The sequence below is a fragment of the Theobroma cacao genome, chromosome 4, assembly GCF_000208745.1.
Source record: "Theobroma cacao cultivar B97-61/B2 chromosome 4, Criollo_cocoa_genome_V2, whole genome shotgun sequence".
NCBI classification, from domain to species: domain Eukaryota; kingdom Viridiplantae; phylum Streptophyta; class Magnoliopsida; order Malvales; family Malvaceae; genus Theobroma; species Theobroma cacao.
The window spans coordinates 411,723-438,244 of record NC_030853.1 but is presented as its reverse complement, the minus strand read 5'-3'; the positions used below and the strand labels follow the sequence as shown (position 1 = coordinate 438,244).

Sequence of the window (26,522 nt, the reverse complement as noted above, 5' to 3'; positions counted from 1 at the left end):
TTTTTATTATAATAAATTAAATTATAAATAAAATATTAGTATTTAAAATATTAGTGATTAAATTATAATAATTATTTAACTTTAAAATATTAATATTTAAGTTATCAATTATTAATATAGTTTAATTAAATTATAAATTATTATATTTAAAAAATAAAAATAAAAATAATAATCATATATATATTAAGGGTATTTTTATCTTTTTATTTTTTATTCTTTTCTTATTCAAAGTTATTGTTACTAACCAAACACCACAATAAGTTATAATAATTATTTTTGTCTTATTCCATTCATTGTACCAAACTATATAATATTTATTCTATTCTATTTTCACTTCATTATATTCTCACATAATAACTATTTAATTCTATTTCTGTCTATTTTGTGAACCAAACGTACCTTTAAACGTTCTCCATGGACAGCAACAATATTATTTAGCTATATAAGCACTTAACCATTCGAGCTCTTTGAGGTTGGTCTCAACTCAACAGGTTCTAGCTGATTGAATTTCAAGATATACAGCCAACAGCCAACACATAATCTAACTCTAGATATCAGAATATGATCAACAAGTTATAGGATTTTGTAAATGTGATTGTAATTCTTGTTCAATTTGGCTGCAGAGTTCAGAAACACCTCATTTAAGTTTATAGGATAGAGGTTGTGAGTGAATAAATCAACACTAAAGAGTTAAGAATGTGATTTTAAATGCTATTCTACCAGTAAAATTTATACAAGCCATGTTATGAACATTTTCTAACTACTTCTCTTGGTCTATCTAACCATCCTCATGGTCTACAGAGAAATCAGGCTCATCAGGTTTAAACAACTTGGGCATCTTTAAACTGTTTGAAGAAGAATCAATCACAGCAACCTTTTGATCGTTAGACCCTTTTCTAGTATTTGCAGCAAACTTTGATGCCAAAATTGTGGCTCCAAGATGCTGAGCATTAGTTGGGCTATCTGTGGATGTTCTTTCAATGTTCTCATCCTCATCTTCTATGTCATCAATATAGTAACTCTCTGGGTTAGATAATGACCTGTAGTAGAAGCTGCTCTCTCTTGTAATCAACTCCTTTGCCATTTTTCTCTTTTTAAACCTTCTCCAAGCAGCTTGGATGAAGCATGCACCCCATGTCCTCCATTGGTGAGAATAGTACCTGAAAGTATGCTGGAGCTTCTTACTTTGAAGCCTCTTGAACTGATGTGCGAAAAATTGTAGGTCATCAGCTTGGAGTGCAAAAGCTTCAACTTCAGAAAGGGCTCTGACGGTCCTAGTTGAAGAGGGCAGACTAGTAGAGTTTGGCATCAACGCCCATGTCAGCAGTTCCTCTCCACAGAAGTCACCAGGTCTAAGCGCGATGGAGTTAAAGAACCCTGATCTTCCTCCATTGGTTGTGGAGCTCTCAAGTTGCCCTCTAATGATGAATAGCATCTCATTGACCAGATCGCCCTCTCGAACAATGTAAGTGCCTTCAGTACTCAAAGATGATACAAGACGCTCGCATATGGCATCAAGAAATTGGTCATCCACTTGTGAGAAGAATGGAACCTGGCCAGTGAAATAAAAAGTGGTTCAAGAAACAAGTGATTCCAGGGGTAGAAATCAATTACTTTCACCATTCTAAACTAACCAGCTAATTCTTCCCAAAAGTTGCATAATGTTATACAGATTAAGATACCAACAAAGGAAGAATACACTCACCATCAAAGATAAGCTAAAATGACCACATTAATTGAAGGGTTTAGAGAGTAAAATCTTTAAACATAGAAGAGAACCAAGGCCAAAGAAAAATCAACCTAATTAACATAGAGCTTAAAACTATGAAACAGGTTCCTTTTAGAAGTAAAATACTTCCTCTTCCATTAAAATGGTGGCCTACAAGTATATAGAAAAGGATCATGTGGCTTGCTGGACTAATTGGTTTCTTTTATTTATAGCAGAAATGAATGCACCAACAATAAATAACAAGAGAAGGTACCAAGATAGACATACACGGCGAACAAGTGAAATACATAAATGGCGCTGAATTTCGCGACGGAGATCCAAGGGTAATGATTGCAATATAGATTCTTCATCAACTCCTCTTGTAGCAAGCCATTTGTATTGAACAAACCGGCGAACACGTTCCTGCAAATTCTCAGGTAACTGACGATGCCTCATCCACTCCTCTGTATCCCTTCGTTTAACCCTCCACTCCTCAATTCTGACTGTCATTGATTGCAAAGAAGTCTTCAAGGAAAAAGAAAACCTCAGCATCAGTTATTCACTACTGTTTTGAATTGCTACCATCATTATTCAAGTAATTTGAAATGCCAGTCTAGTATAGGTTAAAATCACAAGAATGAGACAATAGTAAAGGTGGTAGTATAGTTACCTGCATGTTGCCAATCAACAGTGCAAACAAAATCAATCCAAGAATACATATGACAATGCAAAACAGATTCTCCCAGATATATATGCTTGTCTCCAAATTCTGCCCGTATGAACTGCAAAGAAAACAGGTTGGATATATAAGCATAAAGTTGAAAGAAACTATCAATGCATAATAAACATCTTCATTTAGTAAAACATGTCAGACTAAAAGATCGATTCAAAAAGCACATTTTGATTTCTAGCCTCTTTTAATTTTCTTTAAAACTTATGAATCCTATCTTATACACCTGGGATTGCTTAAATGTTCCATTGGAGTATCAGACAGAGAGATGAATGACAAAGAAGGTCAATGACATACAATGACAGGGCAGTTCTGCCTGTGATCAGACCTAGCCAAAAAAAAGTTTCTGCTATACAGATTGGGGCGAGGGAATTGATCCATCTGAATACCCAAAATTGGAGGTCATACCTTAAATTTCTTAAACCCCACCAAAGACAATACAGATACTTTACAATAAAGTTCTTGGAAGCAACATTAGTAGTAAAAGCATCTGCGAACATTCCAAATTTGAAATCAACAAGGCTGTTCGTTGCGTCACAGTTACGAAGCACATTAGTGACGTTCACCCAATATTGCCTCTCAGGTTTTGTCAAACTATTACAATCTAGGAAACTCGGGACGCAAGCAAGAAGTTTAGAGGCATTCTCTCTTGCACACTCCATCTTCCAGCAGGAAAACTGCCTTGTGATGGAACACAAATACCATATTGCACCTAATACCTACACCAACAGTCAGAAACCAATTGAATGTAATGAAATGTTACAATTATATGGAGAGCAAAATTACAAGCAAAGCAGTAACTGGATGCGTACGTGACTGGCAAGTACATATAGAAGGAGATTGTACGCAGCTCCTGCCCAAGCAGTCCTAGCAACAACCCCAGTGCTTTTAATGATCTTTTGGTTAAGAGGGAAAATTTGAAACAGCCTCGGAATATACTGAAGGAGAACAATAAGAGCCACGGTGTTGTTGGCATGATCAGCTCTGGAGTTTCTTGTGGTTGGAATAACAATCCAGATGACAAACTGCATGGCGAAACGTAGCAAAAAGTAAGCCCCAAGAAGAACAAATAACATTGAAGGCTATAAAAAGCTTCTCATTGTATCCCAAATTAAGCATGCAAAATAATTAAGACCATTTAGGATTATTCAAGAAGAATATTATTTAAAACTATTCTTGAACATCGAGTAACAAGAATGTGGAAACAAACATATATAGGCATATCTAATTAGTATTGTTGGTATCTTATGATGCGAAATTTCAAATGAGTTCTTCCTAACCATATAAAAGATCCCATTATTTGACGCAATCTTTTTAAACAATAACCTGAGGAAGTGGTAGGGCAGCTGCGAGATCAATGACGAAATCCGACTTCAAGTAGCGCATGGCAATCTCCCTCGCATCCATAACAAGCTCACCCCTTCCGAATACCCTAGAATTCGGCGCGACGAATGCAGTCCTAAACTTCATTAGCATGTTTAAAAGGTATAAAAGATCAGCCATAGACCTAAAAACCGTGATGATGACCCCCATGCTGGCGTCGGTTCGCAAGCATGCAGGGCCTCCAACGTAAGGGAGGAAGAAGTAGAGAGGGTCTATGAAGAGTGACATAATGCAAATGACCAAGAACACATGGTTCCAGTAGGAAACAATGTCGCTGTCCGGGTCGAAGATTTGGTAGCGCCATAGGAGGAAGAAGTCGGTAGGAGCGTTGGCGGTGGAAGGTCGTCGAGGAGGAGGGGAGGAGGAAGGTAAGTGGCGGAAGGAAGGGATTATGCTATTCATCTTCCATTGCGGATTCCGATGTTACACGGATTCCGCGGCGAAAGAGAAATGATAGAAAAAGAGGAAGGATTAAAAGATACACAACGTAACCCAAAATATCAAATGTGTTAATAAGTAAAAAATGAAAGAAAGAAGAAGAAAAAAAGTGGCGGCGACGGCGATGACAAGGAGGAAGAATGCGAAGGAAAACTGTTTGAGAGAGAGAGAGGAAGGAGAGAGATAGTGGGTGGTGGAAAGAGAAACAGGTTAAGGAAGAGAGGAGAGATCTGCGGGAAACCAAAGAAAGTGCATGGAGCTCGGAGGTAACTATTTGCGGCGGTAGAGCTACAAGGGTAAATGGGAAGGTTGGAATATGTGAGCTACAAGGGTAAACGTCTAAATATTATTTTCTAATTGTTTGCTTCTATTTCTCTCCTTCATTTTTCACATATGTAACTAAGTGACATGTAAGGGTTAACATTCTTTAGCCTACTCAACTTCCCACCCCGTGCTAGCTTCCTTACCATCTATGCTGAAAAGGTTTAAAACCAATCAAATTCTCATTAAACTCAATTGGGTTTCAAGTTTTATTTCTCTAAATTCTGTTCCTAAACCCAAATTTGCAGCTGGTTTCTCCTTTGAGTATCAAAAGTGTGCAGTCTTTAACAATCCGATGGTTTCAGGCATGTCCTCTGTTATTCCTGGTCAGTTCTCTAAAATTAACCCATTGTGGCCGGGTAAAGTTTCTCTTTTTCATCATATTTCCAGGATTAATGGGTTTTCAAAGATGTAATTTTTACTTTTTTTAATTGCTTGTTGAGTATTTTTTAGGTAATGAAGTTATTTAGCTTTGTTGGGTTAAAAAAGTTTTGATTTTTATGTGCTAGCTCGTTCATGATAAGGCAAAAGACAGTTTGAATTATGATCGAACTTTTGACAGGGGAAGCTAATTCTTTGAAGTCTTTGAAGTTACAGAAGATACTATTTCAGGGTAAGTCTGAATATCAAGATGTTCTGGTATTTCAGGTATTATTCATCTGGGAAAATAAGAAAACTTCTTTGCACACTTCATTCCAGCTCTTATTGATTGTAATATTCAGAAATTGAATCTTTTAATGCTTTCAGTTGTCATTTTGCAATTAGATTTCTTCTAGTAGTCAGCTACATATGGCAATGTTCTTGTCTTGGATGGAGTTATTCAAGTCACTGAAAGGGATGAGTGTATGCATACCAAGAAATGATCACTCACCTTCCACTTTGCTCCATTGAGAACTCAAAGAATGTTATATTTCAATTTTCATGAATTCAGTATTATCTCACTTCTCACATTACTATTGTTATTATTGTTAAACAGATAATGTTAACCTGGATATTATATTCTTCATCAGGTGTTAGTCATTGGTGGAGTTGATGGTGGCGTCCTGCCTGAGGTGTCTCTCGTCATTCTTCCTTTGAGCAAATAGATATATGCTATGGTGGTCGATGCGAGTAAATTGCTCATCGTCTTCATTTTTCCTCAATCATAAGAGATTGTCAAGTTTTTTCTAGATTGATGTATTGACGAAAAATCACCATAGAATGACATATTATTGTTAAATTGCAAAAGGGAAACAAAATTTTGAACAGATGGGAAAATTAGAAGCTTTTCAACTTAATGCAACTGGGTGTCTGCGTCAGATTTGGATGGTATCTGTTTTCTGTCTGACATGCACTTTTCCCCCTCTTTTTCCAAGGTCTATGTAGCTGTTCGATATGAGGACTTACATGTTAATCTCCATATTGCTGATGGTACCATCTGCAGTCTTGTTTCCTCGATCTTATTTGTCTTCTATTTGTTTAATGTATGCATTTTAAGGTTTTTCCCCTTCAAAACCTTGCAGGAGTTGAATTTTTAGAAGCTGCTCCCTGGGGTAGTTATTATGCCCCTATAGTTGATTCTTCTGATCCAACTAGTAAGTTTCCTCTGCCATTTATTGTTACTTTAGCTCTGATGCAAGTTCAAATTTGTTGTTCCTTTCAAAACCATAGGCATCCATCTTTTTATACAAGACCTGCAGAAGAACTTTACAGGAAGCCTTTTTTGAGTTTGTAGCAAAGGCCATTTGCCCAGGAGGTGTAGTTTGCACACAGGCAGAGAGTTTATAGCTTCACATGCATATAATCGGACGTCGCCAAATATTTAAAGGTTCTGTCAACATATGCATATCCAAGGTCTATGCTATAGATTTCTTTTGAAGATTTGACTTGTGCATCCATAAGTGCAGACCTCTATTAAGATTGGCAAAGATAAATGTGTGTCTATAGTCAAATTGCTAGAATATATTCATTTTGATGGATGTGTTTTGCCGATCAACTTGCAGTGGGGTGATTGATTTTATGGTTTGCTCTTCTGAGGGCCCTGTAGTCGATTTCAGGCACCCGGTGACCTGAGTGGATGTGATTGGCAATCATAATAAAGCTAAAGGGCCCCTGAAATTTTTCAATGCTGAGGTGATTTCACTTAATATTCTATTACTATTTTGTTAATCAACCTATATTCTTTTGTTAACTTCACAATTTTTTGTAATTTGATCCAGATCCATTCTGCAGCATTCTGTTTGCCATCATCTGCAGAGAAGGTGCTTGGCCCCAAGCTCACTTGAACTATCACCCCGCAATTCATGTTTATGTGGCGTTTAAGGATAAGATAAAGGGCACTCTGGAAGTAGTTTTTTGGTAGATCTGCTTAATGCACAAAGTTTGCTGCGGCCAAATTTATAAGCAAGTATGTACCAAAAATGAAATTTCTAGGCAATTATAGATTTATTTTTGCTCAATTAGGGACAAATATGTTATAAGATTGAACTCAATTGTTTTCTTATAAGTACGTACTTTTCAAACATAGATCAATAAAAGGTGACAGTGAGAGAATGTAAGAGGACAGGGAGGCAATAAACTAGAATTTTAAATTTCTTGATCATGCTTTTCTGGGAATAATTCCATGTAAAAACATGTCAATTGTACATTTATTGACTAAAATGTCAAAACTTGTGCATAAGAAATTATTAGATAGGCTCGGCCTGCAAATCATTCCTGAATTTTGCCTCCTCCTCATCGGTATATTGATAGGAACTTTGCTTCTTACAACCATAAAAGTATACCATGATGGCCACCCACTTGAACAAGTTTGCCAAGCAAACAAGGCCGATATGGCCTACCGTGACCACAATCGTACTTCCTCCATTGTCCCATCCTTGATAGAGGCATGAGAATCGTAGAGCAAGCCTCCAAGCGAAGAACCCAAACATTATGAAAAATCCATAGGCCCTGTTACGTCTACTGAGATATGATGAGACCAGTAATGCTACATCCCCCTGTTTCTCTTCCAGGATTGAAATCACAATCCCCATGTTCCATATGGAACTCCACTCCATGAACTTTGCTAATAGAGCTATAAAGAGCACCACAAATAGCATCATGAACAAAACATCTGCTGATGTGATGTATATGTATGTTGCAAAGGAGAGCAGCCCAAGTAAAATAAGAAAAGCTAAACAGAGAGAGCAGATAGATGTGATTAGAGGCCCTTTGAACCTTGTTTCCTTCACAGGTCTGCATAACATGTCCTTGAGACTGATGGACTTTTCCCCTGCATAGATTATTGATGCCACATCCACAGTTGCAATAGTGTTGAAGAGGTCTAGGAAATGGATGATTCCCAGATGTATGAAACCAAGTAGAAGGACCTTTGAAGAAACTTTCCCTAACAAGTTTTCAATGTCCACCAGTCTTTCGTAACCATCACCAAAAATTTGGAAAGGATCAGCTGCTTCCTGCAAAATTTTTCCCGTTTCAATCAGGACATACTGAAGGATGATTTCAAACAAAACCAGGAAGCAAAAGAGAGGGAGGGAAGTGAGGAAGGTAAACAAAATGAAGTTGGGATTCTTGAAGGCGATTTTCAAGGAGTCTTTGATTATCTCAAAGAATCCTAGTCTTTCTTTCATCACTGTTGATGAGTTCTCCATCTTCCTTTCTAGCTTCCATAGCCTAAGGATTCCATATGAAGGGCTAAGTATTTAATGCCACAGGTCTTTGCAGGAGTTGACTTTATCATGCCTTCTTACCCGTCCTGGCGGAAGGTGCAAGGTAAGGTATGCATAGGAGTGAGCAATTAATCCATTTGGTCTGATACAATGGATGAAATATTTTAAAAAATTCATTATGCTCAATCAAATTTAAGAGAGAATTGAATAGATTAAATATTGAATTAATTTGATTAATTTGATTTTAGATTAAAAAAATTAAAATTTTATTATTTTTATCTTTTATAAATTACAATATTAAAATTTATAAACTTCATCTATAATTATAAAATATATAAATAATCTAAATATAAAAAAACTTATCTTTTCACATAAATCATCAAATTAATGTTGAAGAGTTTTATATATTATATATAAATTTAAAATATAATATATAATATTAACTTAGTTTTTTATTAATTCGATCCAAAAATTTTAAAATTAAAAATTAACAAAATAAATAAATTAAATCAAATTTTTTGAATCAATAAATTTAATAAACTAATAAATTAGATTATTTTATCCAAATTACATCCAATTCAGCTTAATCATTATTCCCATCCAATTTTTCTAGTCTCTAGTTTTGATCTTGTTGACTATATGAATAAGCTTGTTCCTTGAAAGTTGAATACATTGACCCATGGAGCCAGTGAATTGGACTCTTACTGCACAGACAGCAATTTGGTTGAACTTAAAAGAGGGGACTTGACGGGTCTTAAATCGAACGTCCTTGACGGGTCTTCTTGTAACAAGTGACAGGTCTTCTTCGTTGGGTCATTGTTTAGGGCTATTTTTCAGACTGTTCATCTTGATTATGTATGGATTTTTGGATATGGACCTTTCCTGCCAATTGCATGGCACTAGGCCAGCCAGTCAGCTAAGCTGCTATATTGAATTTGGGCCTTTTGAAGAGGCCAGCAAGCCAGGAAGCTGCTATATTATTCTGCTTAAAACAGATGGCCGTGGTGGAGCTGGTCTAGCTGCCTATTATTGTGATTACAGCAAGAGTCACTGTCAACGATACAGTAATTGCCTGCAGTACAGTAAGACCTGTAACGTGAGCTGTAACAGCGGGATTGCATGGTCAACTCCAGCTTTAACATACTCTCAAATCCTTGCTTCCCAACAAGCAATTGTCTGGGGCAAAACCTTCCTTGCCTGTGTTTTTATGTAGTTTCAGATACCATTCTGTCAATCACATTCTCCCGAACTTCAAACACAACCTAACACTTAATGATAAGCTGTTAAGATTGTTGATTTGTCTTAGTCTTGCATTCATTGTCCTCAGGCACACATGCATTGCAGGACCACAGTATGGCAAGTGGCTGGCTAGAAGTCATCCACCTGCTGGGGTTACTTTCAGATGATGGGAAGACAAGGAATCAAAGATGTTCAACAGGGCTCTTTATGACTATTCTGGAATTAATCTGGCCTAACTCAGAAAAAAAAAAGAAAAAAAAACTCTTAACTAAAAAATTCAAGGTATATACCTCTTTGCCAAATGGCACCTAGCTAGGAAATAAGTACAAGGAGCCAACAAACCTTGAATTTAACTTAAATCCACTGAAGCCTTTGGGAAAGCCTCTTAAGACTTTTCTTTTTCTTCTTTCTTTCTTCCTTTTATTTTTATGGTACCTGCAACAACTTTCTGAATACAAGCTTCTGGCCAGGAAAAAGAAAAACCCTTTTTTCCAATGTCATGCTGGCCAGCTGAACCAGACTCTGGCCCTTAATCAGCTCGTTGGTTGTCTGTAATATATTAGTATTACCTATGACTTTATCACTTCCATCCAAACAAGTTGTGTTTCATGCTGTGATTAGACATTGAAAAATTGAAAACTTCAGCACCTAGGCACATGTTTATCGTCTGAGGAATAACCCTGTCCGACTATATAGAATACAATTATGACTTAATTACTAATATTGTTTAATCTACTTTAAATCTGTGATGCGAGCTGCACCCAAACCTGGTGTCAGGCCAACAGGATATTTCAAAGCATTGGATCTCTGAACATCATAGAATTAAAATAATACAATTATGCACAGCTCTTCACGTATACATAAATTTTTAGCTGGCCTGTGTGCAGTAACAGAATAAAACCCGGATTCTGAGGACTGGCTTGATCTTTCATGGCGTCGGCATAGAAAAGTTTCACTCTATTATTTTATCATCGCTCAGCTAATCATTATAATAATTCTGATAATGGCCTGACCTTATGCACTATTGGAAGATTCTTTTGGAGATCCCTTATCTTGTGTTTTTCTTTTATGTGCATTGCTAAGTGCTATCTATTTCACCAATGCATGATGTGCACCACTCGTTTCAGCCCCTAAAAAGGTTTCAGTGGGTCCATTTGGCAGTTAATAACCATATTAACTGCCAGTATTTAGTTTCTCCAACATGTTTCAACTTTCAACTCCTTGTAATTTTTACTACAGCTTGAATAGTAATGAAATAAGCAAGCTAGTCATTAGCCCAGAAAAGTCATTTACCTCATCTTACTGTATTGTTGGCAACTCTGCATTAATTTGGATAAGAAACTGATCCTGTTAGGCCAAAAGCTTACTGGTCCCAAGACCCAAACTTTAAAATATTAGGGGGAATATCCTTTCTTGATATTTACTTGAGGTTCTGTGCAAGCAGGCCATTAGTTCCATCAAATAAATTAATATGGTTCATCAAACTAATGCTATCAAAGTCATATCCATCACTCCTACCTTTCAATTTCTCTTCTGCAAAAGCATCCAAAGGAATCAAAAGAGAGTATCATCAAAGACTTGGTTTTCTTTATTTGTATGATGATAACAAGAACGATATAATGATCTAAATAGTGTAATGGGATCCAACTTTATATCAAAAACTCCAATTCAGATTCCAAAAACTCAAATCAAACTCAAAACAGCAAAGGAGAAGAGCCAAAGGGTAGGGTACAAGACATTAACCAGTAGTGGAAAGTGGTCACCCACTAAAAATTGACATGACAAATACCAGTTTGTACCGGCTCTTTGGAACCATTTGTTTTTACATATGGACACTTGTTTTTTCTCTTCCCCACATTCCAATGATGTTACTTGCCTCACATTCTCTTCAATCTTTATCTTAATTTTTCTTTTTATTAATTTTTTAATAAAGTAATGCAAGCAATGACATAAGCAGATTTTCTTGTCTGCATCTTTGATCTCTCTTCTAATCATTTTTGCTAATTAAAATATTGTACAAGATTAGGTCAAGTGTAGCACTCAGAGCTGAGTCCTTTGAGTTAACTCAAACTCAGATCAAATTTCTTTGATTTTTCTGTTTGGTTGGTGAGAAAATTACAAAATATTGATCACATGTTTGAGATAGGTAGGATTCTAGGTAAAACCTTCAGTTTTGATTCCATGGGTCCATGTCCATCCCCCCATCCTCACATTATGGGGCAAGAAAGTAACAAATTTGTAGGAAAGGTGGGGTTCCAAGGGGTCCAGGCAACCAAAATATTTTTTCAAAATTTTGCTACGGTGTCTGTTATACCCAAAGTCTTCTCATGTGCCAAAAACCTTGACTCTAATGCGTTGTACATTGCAACAAAACTAAAAGTTACTCTATGTATTCTTAAATTCTCATGCATCGGCTTAAATCTTATGCTGAGCCACAGTTTCAAATGATTCCTACTGCTTTGTTTGAGCTAATGATTCAAAGTTCAATCCTGAATGTTAGAATAGTAAAGCATGAATAATGCAGGCAATCTTCCCTGAGCTGACTAGTGGCATTTCACAACTTTCCCTGGTTAAAGGCATCTGATTCCTGAAGGATTTATTCTACAGCAACAGGTACAGCATTACTTGCATTAATGCTGGAAGAATTGTTTGGTGTTGTTATATTCTTAGATGCAGATTTTATGGATTGTTTCAAAGATTTCTACAACTAGTCCAACTGCCACAGGTAGATCAGAAAGTGATTTCACTTTTTCCCTTGAATTTTGTGAACAATACAAATCAAAGATACATCACAAAATGGCCGACAAATTTGAGTTTTACGAAACTAACTCCACCTTCTTTCCTAAAATTGAAAGTTGGTTAAGCTAATTCTGACATACCCTTTTGATCAGATAGAATTTTCTTTGTCATACAAGCCTTTATTCCCATATCATTCAAAACCAACTGCTGTAAACCAGAAAAAAAAATTGCTTATCCTAGACTTTTAGAGTTCATTGTTATCAATTGTCAAAGGTCTGAACTCAACCACTGATAGGCCATAGGCTTATCAGTTAATGTATTCAAAGGTTGTAAAACAGAGTCAAGAAGCCTTAGCTTCATCTTGATATTTTAGGTTAGGCAGTTACCCTTTCATTGTGTGACCACTTGCACATGTATATGCACCACGACTTCTCCGCTTCATGAATCATTTTCACATGATTTCACTTTCTTTCTCCTTTTCCCTGGAATTATCTTCCCCTCCTAGTCTACTATTAACATGGTCCTCTGATTCGGCCAGGTTTATCATGTGACTTTTGAAAGAAAATGATTACTTACATCATTAACAATCTTGGTTTATAACATTCCACGTATGAAAATTCAACTTTTACTGCATGTTTCATGTGAAAAGCAAGTCAACAGAATTAGTTACTTATGTCACAATCGTTGAATCTCAATCTTTTATGTAACATAAATATGCATCACATGACATTCAATCAATGGCCATTTATAAGTTACTCAGACAAGATCAGCTCTTCATTTTCTTCATTGGAAGGTAAAGTAAGGCTAAGTTTAGACAAAAAAAAAACTTACAAGCCAAAAAGTTAACCAACAAGAGTAACTGATGATTTTCAGTTTCTCTTCAAATTTAGGAGATCCAAATTTGTTGACCAGAAAAGAAAGGGAGGGCACTTTCATGAGCCAACTCGCCTGAGTCACACGATATGATGGTCCCATTTTTTTTTTTTTGAGGAGTAATTAGGAGTTAATCAACTGTGTCAGAAAACAATGAAAAACACTTTACAAACTTCGAAAAAGAGACGTTTCTGTGAGTGGCAGTGTTAGGTTTCATAAAAAGGAAAATATTCAATTTTCAGTTAGTGCATGCCCAGTTTACAAGGGCACTTCAGTTTCCCACCCACTCAAGCAAGTTTATGTATAAGACAACAAAGTGGAGACGAAAAAAACTAAACATTAACAAAATTTATGCCATCTAGAATCTCAAATACTAAACAAAGCTTAAAAAAGACAACCCAAGTTTCTCTCTTCAAAAAATCACCACTTCTTTCTCTCTCTCTCTGTATCCATCTTGTTTTGTTTTCTGTCTTTTAAACTAAGACCCCATGATATTCTTTTATTCTAAGCTCTAAATCCCACCACCTTCCTGTTTCAATATTATTCTCACTATATATATATATATATTCATTTTCTTTGTGTTTCGTGTTTGTTCTTGACTTGTCTACATTGCCTGTTTCTTCACCTACTTTCTGTATACTCTCTTACAAAAAGCCTACCCTTTTGTTTTTTCTTTCTTTTGCTGTGTTGTTCTTAAACTTGTAAGAACTGGGTAGTCTTTATTTTTGGTTTACTTGTTGAAAGAATGGATTTTGAGTGATTCTGTGGCAGTTTCTGATGGATCTTGAAGGTGTGATCCCCAAGAGTCCAATCAAGGTAAGACATGTGGCAGCTAGTTTTATTAGAGTTACTCTCTTCAAAATCTCAGCTTTTTGTTCTTTTGTTTGTTTTGTTGCAGAAGGAATCATGGAAGACTGTGTTAACTTTGGCTTATCAAAGTTTAGGTGTTGTTTATGGAGATTTAAGTACTTCTCCGTTATATGTATACAAAAGTGCTTTTGCTGAGGATATTCAACATTCTGATACTAATGAAGAGATATATGGGGTTCTGTCATTTGTGTTCTGGACATTAACATTGATACCATTGGTGAAATATGTTTTTATTGTGCTTAGAGCTGATGATAATGGTGAAGGTGGCACTTTTGCCTTATATTCATTGCTCTGCAGGCATGCCAGGGTTTGTTCCTTGCCTAATTGTCAACTTGCAGATGAGGAATTATCAGAGTACAAGAAAGATGGGATGGTATCAAATAATAAGAGTTTCTTGGGAACAAGTTTGAAAACAACTTTAGAGAAACACAAAATATTGCAAAGGGCGTTGCTTGTATTGGCTTTGATTGGGACTTGCATGGTCATTGGAGATGGGGTGCTCACACCCGCAATTTCTGGTACTGGAAGATACAATCTGGGTTTTGGTTTATACTTGGCAATTTGAGTGGTTAGTAACTGAGAATTTCTCGATTTCTGCAGTTTATTCAGCAGTGTCGGGGCTGGAGCTCTCCATGTCCAAAGAGCAACATCGTTGTAAGTTCCTAAATTAGAAGCCAATTTTCATAATTCCGTTGCAGCAGAATATAGTATTCATGTAAATAAATAGTAATAGGTAATTGAGAATATAGTTCATTGGTCTTTTGAATGATTTTTGTTAGTTGGTAAGCACTAAGTACAACCAGGTTCTCTTTGCCTGGTCTTCCTTCTTTGTTGCTTTAAGCATCTATAGACAGTTTCCTACGGCATCTGCTTACTGTTATTGTGATGACAAAGTAAGAGGCCAATCATGGTTAGGTAGCCAAATGGTGATTATGATGTTACATATCAGAGCCCAAAAACTGGCTGAAAATTGTTCACTATTTCATCTGCAGAAGGACGACCAGAGTTTATCAAATTGTGATAAGCGTCTGCATTGCTGTGGGTCCCCCACAAATGTAATTAAGGGCCTAAGACAGCTTCTTTGCTTTAATCAAACTCAAATCACCATCAGTCCAAATAAATTATGCTTTGATACGTAATGTGGAGGGTCAAGTTGATGACTTTCTGTATATAATAAAGTAAAGGTGGAACATGTGGTCAAGAAAAGAAGGTTAAATTCATATATCAGAAAGATTATGCAAAGTGTCAACTTTCATATTTGAAGCTGTCGTTATATGGCGAGAAAAAGGTATTCTTTTTGGAAGGATAAGAGTCAGAATAAAGAAAATTATAGGGGAGAGTCTGCTACATTAATCAGCATGTTATCTCATTGTCAATCTGAAATAAGACCATGACTAAATGTCCTCAATGAGAGATGAATCATCGATCATGCCTATGGCTTCAAACAAGCCTGAAGCTCTTACTACTATTTAAGATTGACTTCCACCATTGATGTGGTCAAATCATCTCCTTCATCCTTTTGGATCATTTTTTGAAGATATATATTACATTTTGATTGTTCAATTTTTTCACTGTAATTGCATTGGTCATATATTCCTTTTATCATGTTTGATTCCTTTGTCACTTTAGCTTATTCTTTATTCTAGTGGGCTTTCATCTGTGTTCCTGCATCCATACTTTGCAAGCATTTTCTGTTTGTGGGTGACATGTACTCCATCGAGCATTCTGTCATGGACTCATGGTCAAATAAAATATCCTAAACAAGTGGATTTGAGATTTCATTAACAATATTTTACAACTTAGTTTGAAAGCAATCAATAGCAAGGTTTCATATAAGGAAATATTTTGAAATGCAAGAACTAGTCAAAGGCAAATAATTGGTAAATCCAACTTATCTGTAAGAGTACATATAAAAGATTTTTTAACAGTTTAATCAGTTCAACGTTCATCATATATGGTTTACTGTCTGCCTGTTTCTATTACTAATGCTCTAACTTTTTGCCTTCAGAAATGATAAGAGAAATCCTAACGCATAATGCAAATTTCCTGCTGGTTTAATTCAGAAACAAAACTGGCTAACTGTTCACAGCGGATTCAGCAAATCTTTAACTTTTTCAATTTGACAAGTTATAGGTTGATAAGGTTTTGGTTAATGCAAGCATAGTATGAATTATTTCAACAGCTCAAACTAAAAACACTGCTTATGTGCTTAATATTGTGTTTCCTCAGAGTTTATTAATTCTGCAGATGTTGAAGTCCCAGCTGCTTGTGCCATACTCATATTCCTGTTCGCCCTCCAACATTATGGGACCAACCGGGTAGGATTCTTGTTTGCACCAGTTGTGATAACATGGCTTTTATGCATCAGTGCAATTGGGGTGTATAATATTGTCCAGTGGAATCCCCATGTCTACCAAGCACTCTCTCCCTATTACATGTATAAGTTTTTGAAGAAGACCCAAAAGGGGGGCTGGATGTCACTGGGTGGGATCTTGCTTTGTATAACAGGTACATGAGTGTATCAACCGTACTGTCTAACTTTTGACAGCCATCTTCTTGTTCTTTTTCTAATGCTTCTTTTCTAATTGTTTCAGGCTCAGAAGCTATGTTTGCTGATCTTGGACACTTTTCACAGTTGTCTATCAAGGTAATTTGTTGGTTATTATCAATTTTCCATTTACATTACTACTTATTCAACAACTTATTTTATTCATGTGTAGCTGCATAATTTCATTGTTGATGGACAACTATTAGGTAGAGGATGAATGTTATGATATCAAAGAACTAAAAAAAATCCCTCCCCTGTCCTAGTTCTTCCTTTGGGTTAGCATGTAGCCCAATCTGAACGCAGTTGCATGTCTCGATACTGACCTACCAGGATCAGGGCTGGAAAGGGGAAAATATAGCCCAAAGAATTATGGCCCTACACCGAGAGGCTATTTGTAAGGGATTCTCTTAGTCAAGTTGATTTGGGGTTGTGTTCAAATGTCTGTAGGGTGCTTACAATGTCCAAAATATGCAGATGAGGAAAATAGAAAGGTAGGGCCAAGAAGCAGTGAAAACTAATTAAAAATTGGTTCATTTTCAGATGGGACAACCTCCTTTACATTGGTATCACAGCAGCTGGTTATTAATTAGACAGGAAGGTCATGTTTGCTTCACAAGAAGAATATTTGGATAGATCACTGCCTTATTAGACTTGCACATCATGCACAATTTAAACAAATATGTTCATGTTTCCGGACTTATTTGACTCAATTATGATCATATGTAATTCATGAAAAATTGCCTACATTCAGTATATTATGAGTGGAAATGGTGACATTGTCATTTTCCTAACTAAAGGTAACTTTCCTGCAGATTGCTTTCACCTTTGTGGTTTACCCATCCTTAATCCTTGCATACATGGGGCAAGCTGCTTATCTTTCTATGCATCATATTAATGAAACTGACTACCGGATTGGATTCTATGTGTCTGTACCTGGTATGTTCTTCATAGATAACACAGATTCACTTTGATCTTCATAATATTGATTAGCTAAGTCTAAGCATCACTGTTGTTTCAGAGAAAATAAGATGGCCTGTTCTAGTTATAGCCATACTTGCAGCAGTTGTAGGAAGTCAAGCCATCATCACTGGAACATTTTCAATTATCAAACAGTGTTCTGCTTTGGGTTGCTTCCCAAGGGTCAAGATTATCCATACTTCATCCAAAATCCATGGCCAGATTTACATTCCAGAAATCAACTGGACTTTATTGCTGTTGTGCTTGGCTGTGACTGTTGGTTTTAGAGACACAAAACGCATGGGAAATGCATCAGGTATCGTCTTCTCCTTTCCATGCTATTTATTTATTTGTTTATTTAGGGGTTCAAGGTGGGAGAGATGGGAAATCTGGTTTTATGATACCCATGATTTGCAAATGACAAATCTCTACTGCTAAAATCTACATTCTTTGCAACTCCTTGACATGTCTTTGAAATGAAGATGTTTAACTGTTAGTACAACAAAACAGAACAGCGTGGTTGTTCAAATTAACTTCATATTCTGATAAGATACACTGCTGTGACATGGGAGTTAAATCCTCCAAATTGTGTTCTCTTTTAAATTATTTCCGATTGTGATGTTGCAGTTCCAATTTCACTTAATTGAATTAACATTTTCTTTTGAGAGTTTGTAATCATGGTCATTCTTACAGCACCTTCTTCTCTTCTCTAACAGGTTTGGCAGTTATAACAGTTATGCTGGTGACCACATGCCTAATGCCCCTGGTCATTGTCTTATGCTGGCACAAAAGTGTCTACCTAGCTATTTTGTTTATATTCTTCTTTGGCTCCATAGAGGCACTCTACTTCTCAGCATCTCTTATCAAGTTCCTTGAAGGGGCTTGGGTTCCTATTGCCCTTGCTTTTATATTTTTACTCATAATGTATGCTTGGCATTATGGCACACTCAAGAAGTATGAGTTTGATGTCCAGAATAAGGTCTCTATCAATTGGCTCCTCGCTCTAGGTCCTACTCTAGGCATTGTTCGGGTTCCAGGCATTGGCCTTATACATACTGAGCTTGTTTCAGGAATCCCAGCTATTTTTTCTCACTTTGTCACCAACCTCCCTGCTTTCCACCAAGTTTTAGTGTTCCTTTGCATCAAGTCAGTTCCAGTACCACATGTCAGTCCCATGGAAAGGTTCCTAGTAGGAAGAGTTGGTCCAAAGGAATATAGGCTCTATCGATGTATAGCACGTTATGGATATCGAGACATTCACAAAGATGATTTGGAATTTGAGAAAGACCTTGTTTGTAGCATTGCAGAATTTATTCGGTCAGAGAGGCCGAAATGTATTATTGGGATAGATGACTTGGAAAATGACGAGAAAATGACAGTTATTGGGACTTCATCATCAAATTCAGAAGGTGTAAGAATGTGTGAACATGGCGAAGATTCTTCTGAAATGGTAGGGGGCTTTAGAATGTGTGAAGATGGTGAGGATTCTTCTGAAATAGTAAGTATTTCAGAGCTAAGGGAGACAAAGTCCCCAGAGAGGCCTAGGAAGAGGGTGCGGTTTGTTGTCCCGGAAAGCCCACGGATAGACAGGGATGCAAAGGAGGAATTGCAGGAACTGATGGAAGCAAGGGAGGCAGGAATGGCATTTATACTTGGGCACTCGTATGTAAGGGCAAAGAAAGGGTCAAGTCTGATGAAGAAAATTGTGATAAATTTTGGGTATGATTTCTTGAGGAGAAACTCTAGGGGACCAAGTTATGCCTTAAGCATTCCTCATGCATCTACACTTGAGGTGGGAATGGTGTACCAGGTATAAATTTGAGTACACAGCACAGGTGTTGTATTCAATCATTTGTCTTTCTTCCAGTCTTATTGTATATGATAGAACACAGCTTTTCGAGATGCTATATCACTTGGAAGTACTGTTTTGAGTTTAATTTTAAGCAGTTTCCAGCACAAGATTACAAATTGACAAGATCCGTTGACTGATGAAACATCTCAACGTCACTTTAAGGTTATGAGAGATCAAAAGATAAAAGACAAAAATTAGAAGCTAAGGTCGAGGAAGTGGCACTATCACACAGTACTTGGCATCGACAATGACCATGAAATGTACAATGTTGTAACATTTCATTGTACTTACTTCCTATGCAATTGCACAATGTCCAATAACATTTATTCCTAGAAAAAGATATCTATACAAAGTTTCCCAGCGTCAGAGATGATAACCTAAACTATGGGGTAATTACTGTTTATTTCTTTTTGCATTAGCATAAGTTAGGAGAAGGACCCTGAATAATGCGTCAACTCTCACTTAAATGAGAGATCAAGGCCTATGATGATTCATATAATATATTATAGAGATGAGTAGAATTTCTGTTTGATCAAAACCATGCAACAATAAAGGCCTGCAATTCATGCTAAGTTACAATGTGATGGATAAAGCTGACACTGTTTTGCATAAAATTACCTAATTTTTCCTGATTTATAATCATCAGCAACTTGAACAAATCTAAAGGTGAAGAAAAATGGGATTCTCAATATGTGATTACAATGATTAGTTTTTACCATAAGACTAGAATTTCAAAGGCAAAATCATTGTGTATAAGCTTCAAACAAAACCCAGTAAAAGCATTAATTAAAGTTAAATCATTGCCATGGGCATCTTATCAAAAACACCACTAATTCAACCCCATGAAGAAAAAAAGAGAAGCTAAAGAAATCCTCTTTCCAAAGAAAAGAATTCTAGGAAACATGGAAGCAAACATTCTCCAATAAAAAGAAAGAGAAAGAAAGACAGTTACTGAATTTGATTCCATATTGGCAGATAAGTTCCCATCCACCCCAAAGCACATGGTAGCTACCACAAGGTGGAGAGTAGAAACAGAAGGAAAGATCAGTTAGAAGTTGTACATCACAAGTAAAGCATTAAATTAGAGACAAACAGGGAGGCTTGTTTCTTTTCTTTAATTAAACAAAGTTTGCTCTTAAGGAGATTATAAGGGCATTCTCACCTGGAAGTTTGTAAAGAAATAGTCAAGTTTCCCTTTCTTTATCCCACAGAATCAAATTGAACAAGGGGCTCCTTTAACAAAATGGCAACATGAACCATAATTAGAGTAATGCTAGCTTTAAAAAGATTGAAGTCATAAAATTTAGTACTTCCTTTGTCTAGAATTGAATTTTTTTTATTATATTAAAAGTAGCTCAACATGCAAAGACATTGATGAGTGGTGAAGTCTTTTGGACAAATGTAGCAGATATGCCAAGCAATATAGCAAATATTGTTTTGCAAGATTTACGTGAGCTGAAGCTACTAGCTTTGTTGTGATGGAAGGGATACAAGATCTCCTGATTAATGTAATAGACATATAAGAAAGGGTATTCTTTTTTTTTTTTCATGAGCTTTATTTCATTGGGTTTTATCATGAAAAGGTTTTTCAATGAGATTCTTTTTACATGACATTAAAGTTGATAAGAGTTAAAGTTAAGCCATTTATGTCTAATAAAAATATGTCTCATTGTATCAATGTTTTTAACGATTAATAAAGTTTTTTGTCTGAATTATTAAAAAAAAAAAGGTTAATCAAACTATACTTAAAGTAATGAAAGACAAATTTGATTTGAGACAGGGAATATTTGATATAAGTAACCTGTCTACAACTTGTTAAAAAGAATTGTTGAATACATCTATGATTTCATTCACTTTTTGTTTGCAAACAAGAGTGCCCCATTTTCCTGCAAAAGGGAAAGAAAATAAAAAAAAGCGATGGCTGCCAAGATCAAATTTGTCATTAAATGATTTGAGAGCAATTAAAACAAAAAAATTTAAGACAAAACCAGAGAATATGATTCCTGCTTTAACTGGCATTCGCTGTGGTCTAAGAGACCAAGGCCTTCCTCTCTTTCTTTTGCCTTTGCTTCCTTTTCTTGAACAGAGCTCCCCTACACGGTGGTATTAAAACCCTTCATAGTATGAATCTACCCTCTCTTTTTCTCTTTCAAAAAGGCTTGTACTGATTAAAATGTAAAGCAAAAAAAAGTTGGCAAAGCGAAACAATATTTTTGTGGGGTCTCCTTCTTAAGGAACTATATATATACAAAGCAACAATATTTTTTTAACAGAGCTCAAATCTTTCATGCTTGAACTGTTTTTCTTCTTCTTTGTTTTCCATGTTAAAGTAAGAAACTTAAGCAATGGTGAGGAAATGGGTAGTTATTACTCTCATATTTTTGGTTCTCTTTAATGGGTTTTCTTCAGTTTCTGCCACCCCACCTGCAAGTAAGTCTAAAAATGGCTCTCACTATTTTACTTTTTGTTTTTGTTTTTCTCTGTATTTGTTATATATTTTTGTTTAAATTTTGCTTTTCATTTTGATTTTTTGCAGAAATTGTAACTTCAGTTGTCTCAAATGTGGTGTCTGCTCTTGTTAAATGGCTATGGTCACTAAAATCAGCACCCAAAACTGGTAACTTTGCTTCATAGTTCAATCTGTTTCCTATTTTCCTCTGCATTTTAGTCTTCCTGCCTCTTTGTATGGAGTCTAAGGACTGGTTTTTTGGGCTGATGGGATTTGTTTTCTCAGCTATTTCTAGCCGTTCCATGATGAAATTTGAAGGTGGATACACTGTGGAAACAGTTTTTGATGGAAGCAAGCTTGGGATTGAGCCATTTGCTGTTGAAGTTTCCCCAAGTGGAGCTATCTTGGTGTTGGATTCTGAAAATAGTAACATTTACAAGATCTCAATGCCATTGTCTAGATGTGAGTTAATTTTGCAGTAACATTTTTCTGGGGTTCAAGATTTGTGTTCTTGTTTCCTTTTTTGAGAGGAAGATTTGGGTTTATAAACAATGCTGATTGCCAAGCCGAACATTTCAAGTTTTCTTGTTGAAACTTGAAAGCTTGGCTCTTTTGATTAATTTTGTCTAGGAGGTACTTGGAGCATTTTTTTTTTCTTTCTACGTAAGTTGATAGATTCTTAACACATTACTTACACAACGTTGTGGGTAAGTTTGATGTGCTTTTGTTTAGGAGAAGACTCTACTTTTAAAAGGACAGAACACCTTTTAGGGCTGTTTGCTGCCTCCCAGTTACATCTTTTTGAAGATTATACAGTCTTTTTCTTTTTGATTTCAAAGTCGACATTCTCTATCGAATACTTAAGACTTAAAATTTACTCATTTTGTCCTTTATCTTTCTGATCTAAGCCTTATGTGTAAGTACTTTCACTTTTAGAGTACTCAATATTTGACTAAGGTGTGGACACCTTTGAGCTTCTTCATGAAGTTTAATCACCTTGGTTAATTTGAATGGTGAATAGTCCAAGTTCACTTTGCTGTTCTAATTTTTGGAATCATTTTAAAGTTAGAAAAGTTGGAGGACTGATGGACTTTACGTTGTTTTCTTAGAAACAGAAATGCCAGGATTCACTTTCCTTATTTGATTTTCTTCTACCTCATCTGTTCATTTTCTTGGTGCTCATTTGAATATTCTCCAAAACCTATCATTCTTTCATTTGCTGACATGGAGGAATATCTGCAGACAGCAGACCTAAGTTGGTTGCTGGATCATCTGAAGGGTACTCTGGGCATGTAGATGGGAAACCAAGAGAAGCTAGAATGAATCATCCAAAAGGTCTTACGGTGGATGACAGCGGAAATGTATACATTGCAGACACAATGAATATGGCTATAAGGAAGATCAGTGAATCAGGTGATTTGGGCAATGTTCGAGACATTTCTCATGATTAAAGAAGGGACTCTCCTTTTAATTAGTCTTACAGCTGTTGTGGTTAGACAAGTGCAAGAAAATTGTCCACTAAATCCTCCATTCTTACACAGCTACCTTGCTAAAAAATTTGTAGGTTTAAGTTCTTTGAAAGCATCAGCCATTCTAACGCAACCTCTGAGCTGAATTTATTTTATTTCTTTATGCAGGGGTTACAACTATTGCTGGTGGAGGAAAATGGAGCCGAGGAGGAGGTCATGTCGATGGTCCAAGTGAAGATGCAAAATTTTCAAATGATTTTGATGTGGTTTACGTAGGAAGTAGCTGCTCTCTTTTGGTTATAGATAGAGGAAACCAGGCAATTCGTGAGATTCAACTCAATGATGATGATTGTTCCCATCAGTATGATGGCAGTTTTCAATTAGGTACAATTCTTTTGAACTGTATATTGTTGATGCCATTTTCTTTCAAGACCGTGAAAATCTTTAAGATATGGGTCCATCATTGCAGGTATAGCAGTGCTGGTTGCTGCTGGCTTCTTTGGTTACATGCTGGCCTTGCTGCAGCGTAGAGTACAAGCAATGTTCTCTTCCCATGACGTAAGTGACATAATGTTCTACGTTTTTCTTCTGTTTCTAGTCATTAATTTATTGCTTATATTATCAGAGAGTTTCCCATCCATTAATCTTCAAAATATTTTAGATTTTGCCTTATGTAATGCTTTCAACTTTGCTAATTGCAAAGCAAATGGATGGAAGGTCAGAGATTTTAAACTTTATAATTATTTTATTTGCTTGTAACTTGTTGTAAGAGTTTAAATGTTTGGATTCTTTCTTCTCTCCTTTCTCATAAATTTGGTGAGTGCATTCATAACCATTATATATCCTACTTTCATATTTTTTCCCTCTTCTTTTCTTATGCATTGAAAGGGGAATGTAATACTATTCACTGTACTTGATTTTCTGATTTTCTCTAGATGGAGTAATTTCAGTGTTGCATGTGAATGTTAGAGAATTGTTCTGACACATACATATTATCATAAAGTTTCAACTTTCTGAATTCTACATGAAATCACCAAGCAAGTTCCAATCTTCTTAGGACTCGAGAACTCCAATAAAGAGAGAAGCAACTATGGCACCGTATCAGAGGCCTCCTAAATCAGTCAGGCCTCCCTTAATTCCACCCGAAGATGAACCTGAAAAAGCAGAGGAAGGCTTCTTTGGTTCAATTGGTAGGCTCGTCCTCAATACTGGCTCATCTGTGGCTGAAATCTTTGGGGGATTATTTTCGGGCTTTAGAAGGAAGCCTCGACACTATCAGTATCAACATCAGTACCAGCAATCAACCATACAATCGAGAGGATGGCCTATGCAAGAGAGCTTTGTGATTCCTGATGAAGATGAGCCACCTTCCTTAGATACTAGGACTCCAACACCCAAGAGAAGTTACCCATTTATGACCAAGGACCTTGAAAGAAAACACCATATCAAACAAAGCCGGCCTCACTATAATGGGTGGGATGCTAAGTATCAGCAACAGCAGCAAATGCAGATGCAGCACCATCAACAGCAGCAGCAGCAGCAGCACCCACATAAGCATTATTCCTCCAACCCACAAACTTATTATGAGAAGAGCTGTGAGACAAATGAGATCGTTTTTGGGGCAGTTCAAGAACAGGATGGAAGGCGTGAAGCTGTGGTAATAAAGGCTGTAGACTATGGGGATCCTATCTATAATCACAACCTTCGACCTCGTTTGAATTACATGGGTTTCTCCCATGGCTATTGATCATCTGCCAGAGCTTATTAATCAAATGACAGCAAACAAAGATCTTTCAAGTCCCTATGTATGCTATGAACATGGGGATGTAGGACTGTTGATGATGTAAGCTTACAGTTTCCCATTTGATTTTCCTTTCTCAGGAGATATGTTAGTTTCCAAGTTTGTTCCGCATAATAGGATGTAATATATGTATTGTAGTTGACCCAAAATGAAGACAATCAAGTCAATGGTTTAGCACTTTGGACAGCGTGTAATCAATCTGGATGCTACACAAATATTGAAGGGCAAAATTAGATCACTGCTTGAGGTGGGATGAAGGGCTAGACTGAACTAAATGACATGAATTCTCTTCAACAATAGGTAGCCACTCAGACCTCGAGCTAATGGCTACTCTAGAAAATTTTATTAAAAGAAACTCCCAAATAAATTTTGCAAGAATGAATATGCAGCCTGCCAAGGTGTTGTTGCAGGCAGATTGGTCTCATTTACCAAAGCACCAAGCTAATGTATCTTATCCATTTCTTTGACTTGTTGATGTTAAATATTATTATCATCTTAAATCATTGCCCAGCTGGCTGGGGATCACTATTCACCGGTGGCACAATCACCCAGGGATGCACTCATCTGCCTGGATTCACTTTTCTATGGTAGGCAGATTTTTTTTTTAAAAGAGAAAGAAAAAAAATACTGCAACTTTCTGTTTTGGGTGAGGGTCATATATACCAATGATATGTGACATTTGGTTATTGCTTATTCAAATTAAATATATAATTTTAAAAATTCCTTGGTAAAGTAGGTGGCTTGGAGAAAATTTGACAGGTGAACAAAGTTTGAGAGTCAACATCTTCAATCCTCTTTAACTAATTAACACTGTGGAATTTAGTCTTTATAAGTCTTTTGGTTGCTTTTTCCATGATAGGGTGGGAAGCATAGTTAAGAGCTGATGCTTTTGGGTCAAACTTCTACAATAAAGCAAGAGAATTCCCATTGGAAGTTGCTATGCTCCTGAACAGGGAAAAGTTATTCATCACCCTTTGCTATATATGAATTCCACGATATTTGGTCATGAATGATGCTTTTAATTAGAGTAAACAACCCTTTGCTCTCCCAAATTTGATAGAAAATATGAAAAATATTCTCTTAATCTTCTGACTAAAGTAATAACATTAATTATAATAAGTTAATTTCAAATGAAAAAACCAAACATGCTCTTGTGTTTGTCAAGTATTCAACATGACTTTCTTTAATAATCTTAATGTTTTCACATTTACATCTCTTTCTCATTTTTTTGATAGATGAGAGTAAGATTTTTCATACGAAAATAAATAAATAAATATTTATTTAATTATAAAATGCACCAAGTAATTTTCACTTATGATTCATATCAAGAAGACTACATCTATCGAGATAGAAATATATATACCAATAAAATCCAATAATCCGAAATTGACAAAATTAAGCTTGTAATACATACAATAATTATTTTTATTTATTTCACATGGACTTTGCTATAAGGTTGATTAAAATCCAAGGAGTTTATTTTCAACCATTACACATT

The 26,522-nt window shown here is 36.1% G+C and overlaps 4 protein-coding genes and 1 pseudogene across 4 annotated transcripts; 3 read left to right on the top strand and 2 right to left on the bottom strand.

The window, feature by feature from the left end:
• Positions 626-4,368, bottom strand: LOC18600735 (putative cyclic nucleotide-gated ion channel 18). Its single transcript, XM_007031360.2, has 6 exons — positions 3,765-4,368; positions 3,251-3,463; positions 2,847-3,157; positions 2,379-2,490; positions 1,997-2,233; positions 626-1,552 (listed from the first exon to the last, which is right to left on the bottom strand). Exons 1-6 carry the CDS (start codon positions 4,221-4,223, stop codon positions 779-781), a joined length of 2,106 nt encoding a protein of 701 aa, XP_007031422.2. The 5' UTR covers positions 4,224-4,368; the 3' UTR covers positions 626-778.
• Positions 4,560-6,437, top strand: LOC18600734 (annotated as a pseudogene).
• On the bottom strand, positions 7,247-8,209 carry LOC18600733. Its single transcript, XM_007031358.2, has one exon. It carries the CDS (start codon positions 8,207-8,209, stop codon positions 7,247-7,249), a length of 963 nt encoding a protein of 320 aa, XP_007031420.2.
• LOC18600731 (potassium transporter 8) lies at positions 13,331-19,428 on the top strand. Its single transcript, XM_007031355.2, has 8 exons — positions 13,331-13,894; positions 13,977-14,466; positions 14,549-14,602; positions 16,196-16,456; positions 16,543-16,595; positions 17,309-17,432; positions 17,515-17,769; positions 18,170-19,428. Exons 1-8 carry the CDS (start codon positions 13,856-13,858, stop codon positions 19,267-19,269), a joined length of 2,376 nt encoding a protein of 791 aa, XP_007031417.2. The 5' UTR covers positions 13,331-13,855; the 3' UTR covers positions 19,270-19,428.
• LOC18600729 lies at positions 21,288-25,204 on the top strand. The gene is made up of 7 exons (XM_018119568.1): positions 21,288-21,735; positions 21,842-21,922; positions 22,040-22,216; positions 22,997-23,167; positions 23,392-23,607; positions 23,693-23,781; positions 24,281-25,204. Exons 1-7 carry the CDS (start codon positions 21,651-21,653, stop codon positions 24,968-24,970), a joined length of 1,509 nt encoding a protein of 502 aa, XP_017975057.1. The 5' UTR covers positions 21,288-21,650; the 3' UTR covers positions 24,971-25,204.

Excerpts from the sequence above, each read along its gene's own strand:
- LOC18600735 (XM_007031360.2), bottom strand. The coding sequence starts at position 4,223 with ATGAATAGCATAATCCCTTCCTTCCGCCACTTACCTTCCTCCTCCCCT. Across the intron at positions 3,158-3,250 it reads TATATGTACTTGCCAGTCAC|GTATTAGGTGCAATATGGTA; the intron begins GTACGCATCCAG and ends CTGTTGGTGTAG. Across the intron at positions 2,234-2,378 it reads TGTTGATTGGCAACATGCAG|ACTTCTTTGCAATCAATGAC; the intron begins GTAACTATACTA and ends TTTTCCTTGAAG.
- LOC18600733 (XM_007031358.2), bottom strand. The coding sequence starts at position 8,209 with ATGGAGAACTCATCAACAGTGATGAAAGAAAGACTAGGATTCTTTGAG.
- LOC18600731 (XM_007031355.2), top strand. The coding sequence starts at position 13,856 with ATGGATCTTGAAGGTGTGATCCCCAAGAGTCCAATCAAG. Across the intron at positions 16,457-16,542 it reads GATCTTGCTTTGTATAACAG|GCTCAGAAGCTATGTTTGCT; the intron begins GTACATGAGTGT and ends TAATTGTTTCAG. Across the intron at positions 17,433-17,514 it reads ATTCTATGTGTCTGTACCTG|AGAAAATAAGATGGCCTGTT; the intron begins GTATGTTCTTCA and ends CTGTTGTTTCAG.
- LOC18600729 (XM_018119568.1), top strand. The coding sequence starts at position 21,651 with ATGGTGAGGAAATGGGTAGTTATTACTCTCATATTTTTGGTTCTCTTT. Across the intron at positions 21,923-22,039 it reads AAAATCAGCACCCAAAACTG|CTATTTCTAGCCGTTCCATG; the intron begins GTAACTTTGCTT and ends TTGTTTTCTCAG. Across the intron at positions 23,782-24,280 it reads CAATGTTCTCTTCCCATGAC|GACTCGAGAACTCCAATAAA; the intron begins GTAAGTGACATA and ends CAATCTTCTTAG.